The sequence below is a fragment of the Mobula hypostoma genome, chromosome 28 (genome assembly GCF_963921235.1).
Source record: "Mobula hypostoma chromosome 28, sMobHyp1.1, whole genome shotgun sequence".
NCBI lineage: Eukaryota > Metazoa > Chordata > Chondrichthyes > Myliobatiformes > Myliobatidae > Mobula > Mobula hypostoma.
The window spans coordinates 23,395,165-23,413,981 of NC_086124.1; the positions used below are offsets into that span (position 1 = coordinate 23,395,165).

The following is an 18,817-nucleotide window of genomic DNA, read 5'->3' on the forward strand; positions in this document are numbered from 1 at the left end:
AGTGTCTGTGTGGCTGGGTCCATGGTTGGCTGGATGGTTCTGTCATAAGGAGGTGGCTGGGAAGGGACCCAAGTGCAAGACACAGACACTGAATTACTAGGGACAGGACTAGGATACAGGGCAATGGCAAGGACATGGACACGAAAACCGGGAACCTGGAAAAGGACTGTAGAAAAAAGCTAGGGGCCCCGGCTTGGACTCCGAGCCAGAGACTCGACAAGGACCCAGTGCCTGGGTCTTGCCTCCGGTTCGGACCCCAGAACTAGGTAATGACGAGGCTAGAAAGGCAAGAGTCTTCAGGCTAGAGGCTAGAGACTAGAGACTTGGCTTGGAAGGAGGCTGGAGGCTGGAGTCTTCAGGCTTGAGTCTAGAGGCTTGAGACTTGGCTTGGCTTGGCAAGAAGCTAGAGGCTAGATACTTGGCTTGGCTTGGCAAGAGGTTAGAGGCAGGAGACTTGAGGCGAGGTTTGGTAGGAGGTTGGAGGCCGGAGACTTGAGGCGAGGCTTAGCAGAAGGCTGGAGGCAGGAGACCTGAGACGAGGCTTCTCAGGAGGCTGGAGGCAGGTGACTTGAAGCCAGACTTGGCTGGAGGCTGGAGGCAGGAGACTTGAGGCGAGGCTTGGCTGGAGGCTGGAGGCAGGAGACTTGAGGCGCGGCTTGGCAGGAGGCTGGAGGCAGGCACCTCCTGGGCAGGGCGCGGATTACCACCCGAGAGAGGCAAGGGACAGGAAGCGACAGCACCAACCCCAGGTAACGGGAAGACGGCCTGACTTACCTGGGCGGAGGCAAGGGACAGGAAGGGAGCTAGGTACAGGGTGGCTCCAAGACAAGACTGCAGGCGAGACGAGGTGTGAGTTACCGGCAAGACGAGGCAAGGCTTCTGGTAAAGCAGGGCAAGACTTGATCTTCAGGCGAGGTGAGAGTTACCGGCAAGACAAGGCAGGGCTTCAGGCGAAGAAACAGAAGGCAGAGCAAGGGATACCAGGAGTAAGGGCAAGAACAATCCAGCAGCCACGCGTGGGTCTTTGAAGGTATTTATGCAGCCAGCCCCAATACGGACATCACGGACCGGACTATGACACCAACATGAACTTACAGAGAAAAGGATAAGTTACTGTAATTATTTTAGACTAATATGGATCCAATGAATCAGATGCTTTTCTTCAGCCACCTACAACTCTGTGTATGTTGACTGCCTGCGGCACGGCATGGTATGGAAACACAAATGCTTTTGACGGAAATTCCTGCAAGACGGAATGGATTACGTCCTTCACAACCATTGCGCACACCTACATGAACCGCTGTCGTCGGAAAGCAGCATCCATCATCAGTGATCTCTCCTCCCAGATCATGCTGCTTTCTCTGCTGCTGCTATCAGGTATAAGCTGAGAGAGCTTCACGACTCGCACCACCCAGGTCCGAGAACAGTTAGTACCCCTCAACTATCAGGCTCGAATTACACTTACCTGCTCCATCATTGCGATGTTCCCACAACCGACGATCTCAACTTAAGGAATTTTTTATCTTGTTATTTCATGTTCTCGTTATTTATTGATAATAATCTGTATTTGTATGTGCATAATTTGTTGTCATCTGCACTCCAGTTGACCTTTCATTCATCTTGTTATGTTTACTCTTCTATGGATGTACTGAGCATGCCGGCAGGAAAATGAATATCAAGGCTGTATGCCGTGACATATATATACCCTGATAATACATTTTATTTGAACTTTAATATGAAGGATATGGATGTTGTAATCCAGTTTAAATGAGTATCTAGCACTCTGGTCTAGAGATACTTGTGTTGCAGTATGGTCTTTATATGGCAATATGCTGAATTCAATTTATCTATCTATAATTTTTCTATGAACGTTGATATGAATGTTGCAATCCAGTTTGAATGAATCTAACCACTCTGTCCCACAGATAAGTGATTTTCAATATGGCAATTATCCGGGCAACACGCTGAATTTTATCCATTTATCTGTCTATCTCTCTATCTATCTATTCATCTATCTGTCTGTTTATCCACCTTTCTGTCTATTTATCCATCTCTGTCTGTCTGTCATGGTGTCTGTTTTTCTATCTGTCTATCTAACTATCTACCTGTCTGTCTGGCTGGCTTTTTGCCTTGTAATGATGGATAGATCTAACTATCAGTTTATCTTTCTATATCTATCTATCTATCTATCTATCTATCTATCTATCTATCTATCTATCTATCTATCTATCTATCTATCTATCTATCTATCCATCTAACTGTCTGTCTTCCTGTCTTTCAGTCTGCCTTTTGATCTATCAATCTATCTGTTTATTTATTTGTTTATTTACCGACTTATTGACTTATGAAGTTTGTATTTGCACAATTTGATGCATTTGTACCTTGCTTGTTTTGCAGTCTTTGTTGATGTGGAGTTTTTCACAGTTTTTTTTGCACTTATTGTGATCGCCCGCATGTCAATCAATCTCGGTGTTGTATATGGGTACTTTGAAGATAAACATCATTTGAAATTTGACTGGGTGGCTTACCTAATGTCACCGTGTTAACTTCCGAGTGTCAAATTCGAAATTGAAACTTTGCTATTCCTGTACCCGCGCAATTTCAAGTTAAGGTTGCAATTCACTTGTTGTGTACCTCTCCTGCTGTGTTTGTGGGCCATGCTACTCTTAGTGACTGCGCTAACTATTTAAACGGCATTATTGAGCTCCCATTCAGCACTCACCTAACTCTTCTCTATGTGTCTCAGCTTTCTGAAATCTCTATGAGTTCATTAGCTGAGGGTGTGAGCTGGGGAATTTTGAACTCCCCTGTTCCAGCCGAATATATAAGTGTCCTAGGAAAATAAGGCCGCGGAATTGAATTAGTCCATTCGGCCCATCATTTCACCGCCATTTCATAACGACTGATTTGTTATCCCAACTTAATTCTCCTGCCTCCTCGGATACACTTATTGATCAAGGACCGATCAACCTCTGGGTTAAAATAAAACACACCCAGCGACTTGTTCCCACAGCCGTCTATGTCGATAAAGGTTTAAAGTATGAGCAGCGTTTGCTGGCTCTGGGATTGTACTCTCTGGTGGTTTAAAGAATGAGGCGGTGGGGGATGAATCTCATTTAAACCTATTGAATCCAATATTGAAAGGCCTACATCGAGTGGACAGCGTATTTCTTATCGTGGTGGAGTCTAGGACCACAGTGCGCAACATTAGAATTGGAGGATGCCCGTTTAGAGCAAAGATCTTTAGTCATAAGGGGATGCATTTATTGAATTCATTGCAGTGGAGGACATGACCGGGAGTGATTTTAAGTGGAGTTGATAGGTTCTTGATTCGTAATGGCGTCAACGGTTATGAGGTGAAGGCAGGAGAACTAGTGGGGAGAGTGATAATATATCAGCCATGATGGAATGGCCTAATTCTGCTTCTCTGTCTTCTAGTCAGATCGTCCTTATTTATTGAATTACTCTCACATTATTGGCTAATTGGATATTTGTATCAACGAGCAGGTCTGTGGATGTACCTAATAAAGTGGTCACAGAGTGTATGTAGACATTATATCTCTAAAAAATATTATTAAATATACATTATATATATTTACAATGTATAAATCAGGTTTCAATAATTAAGTCATATAACGTCAGATTGATGTTCTCGGAATGCCAAGGTAGGTAAAGAGAATACCAATTGTGAATACTGAATATTGGGAATTAAATGTTTATACAATACGTTCCCCATCGCCCACATCCACCCCGCCCCCCCGGCCAACCCCACGACCAACCTTGTCAGAAATGGAGAAGAATTGCAGCAATTTTCTAATTTACGAAGTCACCCTCATGGGAAAGTTTGTTAGCTGTTAGCAATGCTAATTGTGACGTCAGTCATTATGTTTGTTCACTGACTGTATCTTAAATTGATATCATTCCACATGATTGAATTGTAAACAAAATGAACTTATTTAATTGGTTTTCACGTTGGAACGTCAAGTATATTTAGGACTCCTTCCGAAATTAACAAAAGCGCGATTGGGGTCAGGAACGGCGCTCGCCTACCGTCACGGAAAATGCACGCGCCTCCCAGAGGCTTGGTGTACGCCATTTACTACACGGCTCTTGCGGTGATCGCGGTTCCAGGTAAAGCATTTCTTACTGATTAAATATCGATGCTCTTGTGGTATTCACGATTTGAGTTGCTGCTGACATGTGTACCTAATAAAGTGAACGGATACATAAGACAATTAAATACAAATTACCACATATTTTCTGGGATGCCTAAGACTTTTGCAGAATACTGTATCTACTAAATGTTTACCAATATTAACAAAACTTAAAGACTGACAAATATTACTGTTTCAAGGCCAAATAGAGATAGAGATATCTTTCCACCACATGCTTCAAATCAAATCAAATTTAACCCAGGAAGGAAATGACATTAAAGAAACAGCTTCCAGTACTGTGGAAATCTCTTAGATACACTAGCTATATATATATATATGAAATATTTGTGTGTGTGTGTGTGTGTGTGTGTGTGTGTGTGTCTGACATTCACTGGATTTTTGTGTTTGGTTGTGTCATTTTCCAAAGACTTTTGTGTGTGAAAATCCCAGAAGATCAGCAGCTTTGAGACACTGAAACCACGCCGTATGGCAGCAAAAAATGTTTCACGGTCAAGGTCACTGGGATCACTTTGCAACCCATTCTCATGTCTGGTCTAACTAACTTGACCAGGGAGCCCAAAATTTTTATGCCAGTAACCGAGGAGTCCGTGGACCTCAGGTTAAAAACGCCTCCTCTCGATCACTTCTCATCTTTTTATGCATTGACTTGCTGTCACGTGATTAGTTAATCAGATATTCGCATCTACGAGCCAGTGTGCATAATAAAGTGGACACAGAGTGTATATTTGATTACCATGTGTTAATTAAGCCTTTTTTTCTCTACTTGCTTTCGTTACTGGTCATTCTCGTTTCCATGCCAGGTTGTGATGTCAATTAGGAATCTTTCAATTCTACAGCATCCACAAAAATTTGTCATAGTTCTTTTGGCGGTATGCCGAAGTTAAGTAAACTTCTACGTTCAAAGCTCTGTATTACTTCTGCTGTGGGTTTGTTCAGTCACTAATCTCCAATTGTTTCTCTCACAGTTAATATAGTGGCCATTGTGATCCTGTCCCGAGGAAAATGTGGCCTGTCCAGATGTATCACCCGGTATCTCGTGTCCATGGCGGCGACAGACCTGCTGGTAGTTATCACCGCCGTGATATTAAACAGGATTCCCGCTATTTATTGTCCCGGTAGTTTCCTCTCCATCACGCCTGTCTGCAGTTTCAGCGTTGCGTTAATTTACGCCGCCAGGGACAGTTCGGTTTGGTTAACGGTAGTGTTCACCTTTGACCGATATGTCGCCATCTGCTGGCAGAAGCTCAAAGCAAAGTACTGCACCCACAGAAACGCTGGGATTGTGGTGTCTGTCGTCTGTACTTTTGGCTGCATGATCAACATCCCCTGGTACTTTTTGTACGAACCAATCTACATCATTGACAACGTGCCCTGGTATTGCAAACCGAAGGGTATCCTTTATTCTATTCTGCCTTGGATAATATTTGATTGGACCGATCGCCTTCTGACCCCTTGCCTCCCGTTCCTGCTTATTCTCACGCTCAACGCTCTGACTGTCAGGCACATTTTGGCAGCCAGTCGGGCCCGTAGGAGACTCCGCAGTTGCGCCATGGGAGAGAGACAGAGCGACCCAGAGATGGAAAGCCGCAGGAAGTCGATCGTCCTGCTCTTTGCAATCTCGGGATGTTTCATCCTTCTGTGGATGCCGTATGTTGTCTACTTCTTTATCGAACATTTTCAAGTTGGTTTTACAATCACTGGCTACAGCGACCCCAGATTTATCCTAATGGAAAGTAGCAATGCGTTTCAGATGCTGAGCTGCTGCACAAACACGTTTATCTACGCAGTGACTCAAAACAAATTCCGGGAAGAATTGAAGGTTCTGATGAAATTCCGCTGACCGCTTCACATTCGTCAGGTCCGTCAAGGAAGTAGGAGGTTCCTGCTGAAAAATAATGCATGAAGTGAGCGAACTTTTTCCGTGGTCACAAGTAAGTTTTGCTCAAAAGTCTAGATTTAATTTGACTTAATAGTATCCCCGTCATTGCGTATCGGAAATCATTATTTAATATAAAGATTAATTTAATGGTCTCATCTTTGGTTGTGGGAGACGTAGAACCATATGACTTCCCACTACCCTATTCTCGGCTTTCGCAGGAATCACACTGTCTATGATTTTCTTGTCCATTCGGCCCAACCCACTTGTCTTCCTCCTGGCACTTATCCTTGCGAGCGGAAGAAGTGTTTCACCTGCCTATTAATTTCTCGTTCAGCATCATTCAGGACCGCAAACAGTCCTTCCGAGTGTGGCGACAGTTCACCTGCGCATCTGCCAGTACCGTTTGGTGTACCGGGTTCTCCTGCTGCGTCGTCCTTTACATCCGTGAGGACCGACGTAGACTGGGTGAGCTCCACTCCGTTCACAATAAAATGATTTCTATCTGGCCAACCATTTCAATTCCATTCTCCATTCCCATTACAACATATTGATCTATTCATAGCTATTACATTTCCGATGATGCCATTCTCAGGCTGAAGGAACACCTCATATTCTGTCAGGCTAGTTTCCAGCTTGAAGGGATTAAGATCGATTATTCTAACTTCCAGTCATCTTCCACTCACTTCTTCGCTTATTCTCCATTTCCTACTCTAGTTCCACTCTTACATCTTCTCTTCTCCTCCCCTGCCCACATCTCTCTAGTGTCCTTGCAGCTTAATTTTCTCCATTGACCAATCTCCACACCTAGGCAATACTGACGTTTTTTCTTTCAACATATCCGCCACTCCTCAGCCGCCCCGTTATCGGCGTTCACTATCACTTTCTACCTTGCACTCACTTCCTTACCCTGACTTTTTAGTCTGGCTTCTGCTCCCTTCTTTCCCATCCCCGATTAAGAGCATCGGGCTGTAACGTCAAATATATATTCCCTTCTATGATGCCACCTAACCTGCTGAGTTTCTGCAGCATTTTGTGTGTGTTGCTCAAAGGTTTTCAGCGTCTGCAGAAACGCATGTGCTTATGAACTGCCTGTTATTGTTTAAACCAAATGAAGCATCTCACTCAAGTGATTTTAGTAGCCGGAGAATGAAATAACCATCCAGCACAAAGTGTCCGTGCACAAAATGCAATTGGATAGTTATCACGTGACGTTCTGTATATTCTGAGCATGCGTATTGTGGAGCTTTCAATGTATCATCAAGCCTTACTTCAGAAAGACGTGTAGTGTTTTCATGGAACCTCATGTGACATCTCATATATCCTTTCATCTCTAATATATGCTTGTCGACATTTGTACTTTGGGAATTATTAAGGTCCTTCCTATTCACCCGATCTCTGTCTCTCTTGCAACTTTCTATCAGTTGCCCCATCAGACACTGACGCTCCGGATTAAACAACCCAAGTTTCGCTAATCTCTTCTTATACCTCTGAGAGTAGTTAAAACTGAGCTAGTGACATGATGAAGGAAGCTCTGAACACCACCAGAGATGGAGGACCATCATTACTGGTCGAAACAGCAGCTGTGTAACGGCCAGCAGGTAAGTAGGTCCTAACAGTTGAAGTCCTCTATTCCGATCAGCACCCTGGTGATCATCTTCGAAATCAATAAAGGGTCCTGCTGATTCTTACTGACCGACGTGACAGCAACGGTAGCTGCGCTAATTCCTCCTTCCATTCTATTCATTTTTTTTAAGGGTGGGGATAAAATCTGCCCCCATTCCTATCCTTTGTTACTTGAGTTTGGAAATGAAGGGGTTAACCAGCCAGCGCCAGTTGTCCTGAAATTCTGGCGCCTGGATTCAAGAGAATAAGGTGAATTAGCAGCAGTCCCATTTTGGTCCCGAGATTAGGGAAGCCTGAACTTATCGGAGCATAAATCAGATCGGTCTGGGTCTGCTCCACAAATCCAGCAAGGCTGATTTATTATCCCTCTCAACCCCATTCTCTTGAGTTTTTTCAGTAACATTTGACGCCTGACCAATCAAGAACCTGTCAGTCTCTGCGTTATGTATACCCAATAACTTGTCCTCCAGAGCCAATCAGAAACAAATTGCACACATTCACCGCTGCCACCCTCTCGCTAAAGGCAGCATATACCACACATCCAGGTCCTGATCCACCGAATCAGTATTCCCCTTACGTGTTGGGGCCTGCCTAACCTCTCCTGCCGTTAGCTCTGCAGTCGCCCCGCGTTTCCACTCGTAGGCTCGAAGCCGTGCTCGGGGTCTGCCTGCACCTCTTGTCTCACAGGCAGCAGGTGGTTCCGATGGAGAATTTTGGCAGGCCCATTCCCATCCTCTGGTTTCGCTCGGAAAACTGGTAGATGTGGCATCTGACTCTGTACCACGTTGGGCATAGCCACCCAACGATCATCCAACTTCTGCTTTCCAGGTCGCCCCAAGTTCCTTATAAGGACTCGGTCTCCCGGCAGGAGTTTGGAGAGCCTCACCTTCTGATCATACCTCCTCTTATTTCCTTGATTCTGCTTGGCAGCCGCGACCCCAGCTAATTCATAAGCGCTTTTCAGCTCTCTTCTCATGTCAGACATATACTTCAGATACGTCTTCGGTGGTAAGTCGCCCTTATCAGTTCCAAAACAGAGGTCCTCGCCTCGCGCCTAAACATCAGATAGTATAACCTTCATGCGGATAATCCCCAGCACTAAGCCCCCAGATCTCCAGTGCCCTGAATGGGGTCAATGGTAAATGCTTCAGATACCGGTTGTAAAACGAATGGTACAAAAACGTGACCTGCGACCCGGTGTCGAGTATGGCTTGAGCATAAATACCCTCCATCCGTAGCAACACACTGGAGCATGGTCCCACCAAGTCTTTAGGAGTTGGGCCTTCCTCTTTCGGGGTTTCCTTGGTTCCTTGCTGCGAACATGTTTCGTCAGAGACACCAGGGCGTTCCCTCACTGAGTCTCCTCTAAGTTTTCCCACCGAATCTCTCTTCTTAGGTACCCGGGGTCTCACTCACCTCTTGTGTGACACCTGCTGCCAGCAGCCCTCTTCATTGTTCGTCCCCTTAGGCAATCCGCTGATCCCACATCAGCTCCATAATATGGGGGGGGGGGGGGGCGGTCACACCCACTGATAACAGCTGACATATCTCTGTTCTCAGTTCTGTCACAATCTCCTCTACCGCTCCCGTAGTCAGTTTACGCAGGAGACTACTACCGAGGATTGTACCATGCTGACGGAGGCCACCCGCGCCTCCGACGCATTCTCCTCTTCCCTCACCTCTCTGATCAGCTCAACAAAAGATGGAGGGGGCGCGTCTTACGAGACTTCCGGAGACCCCAAGCGATCAGACCCTGGGACTGGGCGCCCCAGGCTGCCCGATCCATTCTTATCTGATCCACCTCAGCCGGCTGAATGACCCTTCTGTGCTGCAAGCAATTTAGCAAGTCCAGGCAACATCCTTGTAAACCTTCTCTGCACTCTTTCAACCTTATTTATATCTTTCCTGTAATTTGGTGACCAAAACTGAACGCAATACTCCAGATTCGGCCTCACCAATGCCTTATACAACCTCATCATAACATTCCAGCTCTTATACTCAATACTTCCATTAATAAAGGCCAATGTACCAAAAGCTCTCTTTACGACCCTATCTACCTGTGACGCCACTTTTATGGAATTTTGTATCTGTATATCCAGATCCCTCTGTTCCACTGCACTCCTTAGTGCCTTACCATTAACGCTGTATGTTCTACCTTAGTTTGTACTTCCAACGAGCAATACCTAACACTTGTCTGTATTAAACTCCATCCGCCATCTTTCAGCCCATTTTTCCAGCTGGTCTAAGTCCCTCCGTAGGCTCTGAAAACCTTCCTCACTGTCTACTACACCTCCAATCTTCGTATCATCAGCAAATTTGCTGATCCAATTTACCACATTATCATCCAGAACATTGATATAGATGACAAATAACAATGGACCCAGCACTGATCCCTGTGGCACACCACTAGTCACAGGCCTCCACTCGGACAAGCAATTCTCTACTACCACTCTTTGGCTTCTTGCATTGAGTCAATGTCTAATCCAATTTACTACCTCTCCATGTATACCTAGCGACTGAATTTTCCCAACTAACCTCCCATGCGTGACCTTGTCAAAGGCCTTACTGAAGTCCATGTAGACAATATCCACCGCCTTCCCTTCATCCACTTTCCTGGCAACTTCCTCGAAAAACTCTAATAGATTGGTCAAACATGACCTACCACGCACAAAGCCATGTTGACTCTCCATAATAAGTCCCTGTCTATCCAAATGCTTGTAGATTCTGTCTCTTAGTACTCCCTCCAATAACTTACCTACTACCGACGTTAAGCTTACTGGCCTATGATTTCCTGGATTACTTTTCGATCCTTTTTTAAACAGTGGAACAACATGAGCCACTCTCCAATCCTCCGGCACCTCACCTGTAGACAGTGAAATTTTAAATATTTCTGCCAGGGCCCTGCAATTTCAACACTAGTCTCCTTCAAGGTCCGAAGGAACACCCTGTCAGGTCCCGGGGATTTTTCCACTTTAATTTTCCTCAAGACAGCAAGGACCTCCTCCTTTTCGATTTGCACAGTTTCCATGATTTCACTACTTGTTTCCCTTAATTCCATAGACTTCATGCCAGTTTCCTTAGTAAATACAGACGCAAAAAACCTATTTAAGATCTCCCCCATTTCCTGCGGTTCCGCACATAGCCGACGACTCTGATCTTCAGGAGGACAAATTTTATCCCTTACAATCCTTTTGCTCTTAATATACCTGTAATAGCTCTTTGAATTATCCTTCACTTTGACTGCTAAGGCAACCTCATGTCTTCTTTTAGCCCTCCTGATTTCTTTGTTAAGTATATTCTTGCACTTCTTATACTCCTCAAGCACCTTATTTACTCCTTGCTTCCTATACATGTCATATAACTCCCTCTTCTTTTTTATCAGAGTTGCAATATCCCTTGAGAACCAACGTTCCTTATTCCTATTCACGTTGCCTTTAATCCTGACAGGAACATACAAATTCTGCACTCTCAAAATTTCTCCTTTGAAGGCTTCCCACCTACCGATCACATCCTTGCCAGAGAACAACCTGTCCCAATCCATGCTTTTCAGATCCTTTCTCATTTCCTCAAATTTGGCCTTCTTCCAGTTAAGAACCTCAACCCTAGGACCAGATCTATCCTTGTCCATGATCAAGTTGAAACTAATGGTGTTATGATCACGGGAACCAAAGTGCTCCCCTACATATATTTCTGTCAGTTGTTCTAACTCGTTTCCTAACAGGAGATCCAATATTGCATCCCCTCCAGTTGGTCCCTCTAGATATTGATTTAGAAAACTTTCCTGAACACATTTTACGAACTCTAAACCATCTAGACCCCTAACAGTATGGGAGTCGCAATCAATATATGGAAAATTAAAATCCCCTACCACCACAACTTTATGTTTCCTGCAGTTGCCTGCTATCTCTCTGCAGATTTGCTCTTCCAATTCTCGTTGACGATTGGGTGGTCTGTAGTACAATCCCACTAATGTCGCCATACCTTTCCTGTTTCTCAGCTCCACCCATAAGGACTCAGTAGACAAGCCCTCTAATCTGCCCTGCCTGAGCACTGCTGAAATATTTTCCCTAACAAGCAATGCTACTCCCCCATCTTTTATTCCCCTGCCTCGATCACATCTGAAACATCGGAACCCTGGAATATTAAGCTGCCAGTCCTGCCCCTCCTGTAGCCAAGTTTCACTAATTGCTATAACGTCATAATTCCACGTGTCAATTCACGCCCTCAACTCATCCGCCTTCCCCGCAATACTCCTAGCATTGAAATATATACACCTCAGAAGATTTTTACCACCACTCACAACTTTTCTATTAGCGAATTTGCTCGAACTTTTAACATCATTTATTTTCACCCCAGCCACACTGTCAGCTCTGGCACTCTGGTTGCCATCCCCCTGGAAAGCTAGTTTAAAGACTCCACAATAGCACTAACAAACTTCCCTGAAAGGATATTGGTCCCCCTGTAGTTCAACTGTAACCAGTCTCTCTTGTACAGGTTCCACCTGCCCCAGAAGAGGGCCCAATTATCATGAAATCTGAAACCCTGCCCCCTACACCAGTTCCTCAGCCACTTGTTCATCCTCCAGAACATCCTATTCCTACCCTCACTGGCATGTAGCACAGGTAGCAATCCTGAGATAACCACCCTCGAGGTCCTGCTTTTCATTTTCCTACCAAGCTCTCTATACTCACTCTCCAGGACCTCTTCACTCTTCCTTCCTATGTCATTGGTACCGAAGTGCACCACGACACCTGGCTGATCACCCTCCCACTTCAGAATGTCATGCAATCGATCAGACATATCCTGGACCCTGGCACCCGGGAGGCAACAAACCATCCTGGATAATCTGTCACGACCATATGGCCTGTGCTTAGGCTAGGGTTTGCTCATCATTCCATATCAGCGCCAATTTTCCGGCACACACTGGATGTCTGGCCCCTGTGGTCATTCGGCGACCCTTGAGGGCTTCATGACGTGTCACTCTTGTAGCTCTATTCTTCCTATTTCGCAGAGCGTGCAACACTATGGGGAGAGCTTCTGGCCATGACAAGTTATTGTCCTGACATACTATGGATAGGGCATTCTTCAATTCCCCATTCACCCTTTCCACAATCCCAGAAGACTGTGGCTGGAAAGGAATATGCAACTTCCATTGAAACCCCATGGCCTGCACTAAATCCTTCTCAATCCTGCCCGTAAAGTGAGCACCTCTGTTACTGTTTAACCCCATGGGTATTCCATATCTGGGTATTATTTCCTTGCACAATATCCTTACCACAGTTCGTGCGTCATCTTTCCGGGTGGAAGAAGCGTCCACCCATCGGGTGACCATGTCCATAATGACCAACATGTACTTATATCCTGAGGCCGGGGCATCTGTACAAAATCAATTTCCAAATTTTCAAAGGGCATTTTAGGCATCGGAAGGTGGTCATACTTAACTGCTCCCGGTCCTGGGTTACTTTGCTGACTAATCAGGCAGGAGAGAGTGATTTTCTGTATACTGTTGTTGACGTTCTGCCAGGTGCAGACCACTGCTGATCGATTGAATGTTGCATCCCTCCTGTGCCCACGTGTGCATCTGCGTGCACTAGGCGACACAGGGGCAAACACAATTTCTCGGGCACACCAGCTGGGTCTGGTCTGGGTGAAAGCAAAATCCCTTTTTAAAGCGGCATTTTGCCTTCTCCCATGTTCGCTTTTCCTGTGGGCTAGAGTTCTGCTGTGCTTCCTGTAATTCAGCGGGCTTTAAAACAGGGATGGGGGAGTTATTCGTAGCACAGAGAGCTTGAAGGACTGGTCTCCTCGCAGCTGTCACCCTTTTGGCTGCCTGGTCAGCGCGGGCATTTCCCTGGGAAATTTCGTCTGTCGCATTGGAATGCGCTTCACACTTAATAATCGCTAACTGTCTGGGCAACTAAGTTGCCTCAGCAAATTTAACACTAGCTGGGAGTGTTTGATGGACTTTCCCGCTGATGTAATGAAACCCTATTCTTCTACATTTGGCCGAAATCATGGACAACGCCAAAGGCATAGCGAGAGTACGTATATATATTGGCTGTTTCGTCCATGGCTAGAATACTGGCTCGAGTTAGGGGAAAAAGTTCTGCAGCCTGGGCTTATTTGCCATGAGGTAACGCATAGTCCTCTACTGTCTGGTATAGATCCACCACGGCAAGGGTCATCCCTTGGTTTGTGAGAAGATCCATCAGTCAAAAGGATCAAGCCTGCATTCGGCAGGGGTCTACTCGGAGATCCACCCTGGGAGAAGTGGAGTGTTGTACCACAGTAATGCAGTCACGCTCGTCTTCCTCGGAAGGCTCCGGAACAAAGGTAGCAGGACTAAATGCAGGTCATCGGGGATACGTATAATTGGGGTGTGACAGCAAAATCACTTCGTATCCTGTGCGTCAGAAGCGGTGAACTGTTGTGCTGCGGATGAATTGAAAGGCAACATTACAGCATGGGGCAGCCGGACTTCACAGGGGTGGTCGAGGACCAGTGGCAACGACTTTTCGACCACAACAGCTGTTTCTGCCACTTCGCGAAGACATGCAGGCATCCATTGCGGGGAGCGCGGTAGAGCGGTAGGCGACCGGGGTCTATCCGCTCCCATGCTTCTGGGTAAGTTCTCCAGTAACGAACCTTCCGTTTTCACAGACGTGCAACTGGAAAGGACTCTCATAGTTGGAGAGCCCTAAAGCTGGGGCTGTGGTTATAACTGCCTTCAGGGTTCGGAATGCGTTTACTCTCTCCGAGTTCCACTCTTCTTCCGTAGGCGCTTCATTTGCAGTGGCGGCACGGAGGACTGCATCATGCAGGCGGTAGTCGTGTATCCATTGCCGACAAGAGCCGACCATCCTCAGGAAGGAAAGAACATCTTTCTTCGTTTTAGGCGGCCGTATCCGTAAAATGGCCTGTATTCGTTCCGGTCCTATCTCGCGAGTCCCAGCCTTCAATTAAAACCCGAGGTACTGCACTTGTGGCTGGCAAAATTGCAGCTTGGATTTAGCCACCCTATGACCCCGGGCGGCTAGGAACTGGAGTGGTGTCACTGAGTCTTTTACACAGTCTGCTAGTGTAGCTGACGCTACCAACAGATCGTCGGCGTATTGTATTAATATGGAACTTTCTCCCAGATGGCACTTGTCTAAGTCATGTTAAACGGCAGCAGCGTACACGGCCGCACTTTCGGTATACCCCTGGGGCATCGGGTCCAGGTATACTGATGCACTTTGTATGTGAAGGCAAACAAATACTGGCCATCCGGATGGAGAGGAATAGAAAAGAAAGCGGAGCGCAGGTCGACCACAGTGCAGACAGTAGCATCAGAGGAATGGATGAAACAATCATACTGACGTCAGGTACCACCGGTGCGAAGGGAATTGCAATGCTGTTTACAGCCCTTACATCATGCAGAGAGCGCGCCGCTCCGTAGGCCGTCCAACTTTAGGTATCGGCAGTATTGGTGTGTACAGCAGCTGACGGTAGGCTTGAAAACTTCCTGTTGGAGCAGAGACTCTATGACCGGGACTATGTCTTCTTCTGCCTTAGCTGCTAATCGATACTGCCTAACACATGGTAATACAGCTTTTTTTTTGCTTGACACAGAGGTCTCTCGCAGTGAGCACTCGACCCACGTGTGTCTTGTGGAGGGCCCACAAGTCTGCATTTACCCTTTCCAATGATGAAGGGCTCCTATCGCCTGGCGGATCGGGCGGTTGTTGTCGTTGAAATTCGGTTCGGGGGTCCTCGAACTGGCGGGAAGTTCCCGGAAGGAGTGCTCTTCCCTCCTCAGGCCCGTTCCATTCAAAGTCCCCAATGCGGTCGCTAATAGGGGCTGATTATAACCGTTTAATCATTGGGCCTATCTGTTTCTCCTGACAGAGAGGCCGTACAGCAAGGGGTAGGTGAGGTATTGACGCAGGTCCCAGATGGGACAGGGATTGCTGCTCTGCGGTCAGGCGTACCGGGATACCTAGCCCTTACTTCTCAAAGTATAGATAAGGGTCTGAGTGTATTTTAGCTTTCAGCCCTTCATGAGTGTACGCCTTTTCTCGGTATTCCGGATCATCTTCCGTTTTGTATCAGGCGGTGCAGTGTAAACGGGAGTTGTATCGGACCAGTTGCAACAAGCCCCACAAAGCTTCAGTGCGAGCCGTCGGCGCCAGCCCCTCAAGTTCTCGCCGCAGCCGGCACATTTTACCTGTGTAGGGGTTGCCCTCGAGTTGCCAGCATTACAATACCGGGTCGAGTTTGGCCTCGTGGATGAGAAACAGGGACGTTAACTGATGCGCCCGGTGCGAGGGTACTTTCATCTACATGCCCTGAGGAGTGCAGTAAATAGTAGCTCCTACCTTACACAGAGCTTGGCGTCCCAACAGGGGCAGGGGAGTAGTATTGGAGACTATCAAGGTTTCTCCCAGGGACAAGGGGAACTTCTTCGATAAGGGTCCTGACAGTGGGATTCCGGCTACTACTACGGTTCCTAACCTGTTCTGGCTCAGGGGTAATCCCAGGGTGGGGGTACAGAGGACAGGGTAGGGCTCGTGTCCACCAAGGCTTGCAAATGAGTGACTCCTATTGTAAGGTTTACCATGGGTTGCGTTTCGGAGTCTTGGGAAAGTGATATGACCGTTCCCTATACCACCAACTCCCCTGGGACCCCTATTCCAGTGGGAAAGGGTTGCTATAAGAGAAGGAGGTCACCTCTCTCTCGTTTTGTCCAGTCGATTGTGTGGGTTCTTTATAGGAAGGACTTCGGCCCTCCTTTGCCCAAATTCGGCACTCTTAGGCCCATTCTCCATTTTTCCCACATCTTCGGCACATATCCTGGGATCTTTTAACTCTCTTGTTCTATGTCCTCCCTTTTTCTTTTCCCTTCCCCTGCTCCTGTTGGTAAAACTTTGCCTAATGCGTTTTAAGGCCACCCCAGGGGCCGACGAAGATTCCCTCCCTTTCCATGTTTATCAAAGTAGTGACTAGTTCTGACCAAGGCATAGCCTGCCAGTTCAAATCTCACATTTTAAAAATCTGCCTTGTTGGGGCAACATTAAATTTAGCAGAGCCTGGATGGCCAATGGCCCATCCTTTTCTAAGGGAACTCCGGCATACTCCTCTCAGGTATTCTTAAACCGAGCTATAAAATCAGGGGCTCCTTCATCCTTCTTCTGTAGGAATCTAGTCACTTCTCCTGAGTCCCCATGCCGTTGTGCTGCGCTCATGATGGCCTCGTTCCCTCTATTGGACAGCCAAGAACCCAGGGATTCGCTACCCTGTGGTGCCTGCTCATCATCTTTACGCCAGTCTGCATTCTCCCCGGGCGGAACCCGGAATGTGTCCTTCAAAGCTGCCCAGGAACATTCCTAGACCCATTTCAAAATGGGTCCTCAAGTCAGCCGTGAGATGCTTATAAATTTCGCACATTTGCTCCAACCAATTGAGGAACGCTGTTGGTCCTTTTATAGGATTAGGGGCCTCAGTCACCATAGCTCGTGCCTCTGCAGGCGTTTGTGGCTTTAATATTGCTGTTTCTCCTATCATTATTTTTAGAGGCTCAATTGTCGGAGAGGTGGAGGAGTCAGTGCCATTCGTTGAGTCATGCTCCTGGTTTGTATCCCTTCCTCCGGTTCTACCTCCCTGCCTTCCCCTCCCCCTGCCCCTTGTTCGGGTTCATCAACTCTTTCAGCAGGAGCTGAGGGGGCCGATTGTTCCTGAGTGCGATTATTCTGCTGACCCAGGCTGCTACCATCTCTATCAGTCCATTTGGTCCGAAATTAGGACCAGAATCTCTCCTTTCGAGAGATACCATTTGGGGTATCGGGGGGTATAATGGTACGGGGGCCGGCATCGTTGGGGGGGCTGGGTGGGTCGGGGGGCCGAGCGGTTGGTGCTGCCGGGCCTTGCTTTTCATCGAGACTCTTCGTGACAGGGGGCTCCTCCTCTTTAGCTTTCTTTCTCTTTTGTTTAAGGGGTTGGTGTCTCATTGCCATCGCCATCCATTTCCCAAAACATCCCATCATATACTCAAAATCTCACTTAGGGTTCCCATTTCCATTCGCTACCTCGTCCGAACAGGTCTGTTGCAAATCAATTTTAAAACTCCCTCCGTACGGTCAGTCTCCCTGCGACCAGCCGTACAGATCGTTGCTAAAAGTTACAGCGTATCGGTCGTTACCTGCTTCCCGAACTACCGTGTTTGCTGGTGACTCCGGGGGTACCAGGGGATCTCCTCCCTTCTACCGAGCTTTCTTCACAGTTTTCATCCGTTTCACCGTTTCCCTACTTAGTTTCAAGGCCCCACGCGATCTTGCTCGTCGGGGCGGGTCTGCAGGAGCAGCAGCAGCCGCCCGACTGCAGACAGTTCCCATTGTCTGAAAAAGAACAGTTACGCCGCGCGCCCTCTTATTTCCCCGAAAGCTTCTCTGCAGCGCTCACCGGTTTAGAGTTTCTTCATTTCTCCGTTCCTTTATCTTCTTAACGGTAGCCTTCCTTTTAAAATTTCAGTCCTCTTTTCAGCTAGGACCTGTCGGCCGTCCCTCTTTCAGACAGGACGCCAGAACTAGTCGCCCCTCTTTCAGCTGGGACGCCAAAAATTTAACATTTCCCACTGCTACCCCCCATATCCGCCGCCCCCCCCCCCGCCGTTTCAGCAATTTAACATTTCCCACGGCCTTCCTTTTAAAATTTCAGTCCCCTTTTCAACCAGGACTCGTCGGCCGCGCGACTTTCAGCCAGGAGGCCGGATCATCTTAACTTGGAAGGTCCCATTTTTCCGCTCGGGTTCTTTTTTCAGAGATCCTGCTAAAATATTACCCCTCCAACTATTCCCTCCTGAGTTGGAAGGTGTTAGGATACTAAAGAATGTCCCATCCCCGTCGCCAATTTGTCGAGGAGAAAGAATGCTCGGACCCGAAGGGAGCCGCTTTCGATAATCTTTATTGATACATGATATCACGGAGAGCCCAAACCCCGAAAAAACGGGGTCTTGGGACTCTGTCAAACAAGAAAACTCAGTCATATATATACATGATTGGTGCGTGACAGGAAACACTGGGTGGATTTTTACAGCAGTAAGGTCACGTGCCTCAGGACATTGTATGACCAGATAATTCTTTATTGAACCTTTGTCTAGCATTTA

The 18,817-nt window shown here is 47.0% G+C and overlaps 1 protein-coding gene across 1 annotated transcript; it reads left to right on the forward strand.

The window, feature by feature from the left end:
* The first annotated feature begins 4,061 nt into the window (after positions 1-4,061).
* On the forward strand, positions 4,062-6,015 carry LOC134338761 (probable G-protein coupled receptor 139). Its single transcript, XM_063034806.1, has 2 exons — positions 4,062-4,131; positions 5,141-6,015. The coding sequence occupies exons 1-2, from the start codon at positions 4,062-4,064 to the stop codon at positions 6,013-6,015; spliced, it is 945 nt and encodes a 314-aa protein (XP_062890876.1).
* The last annotated feature ends 12,802 nt before the right edge of the window (positions 6,016-18,817 follow it).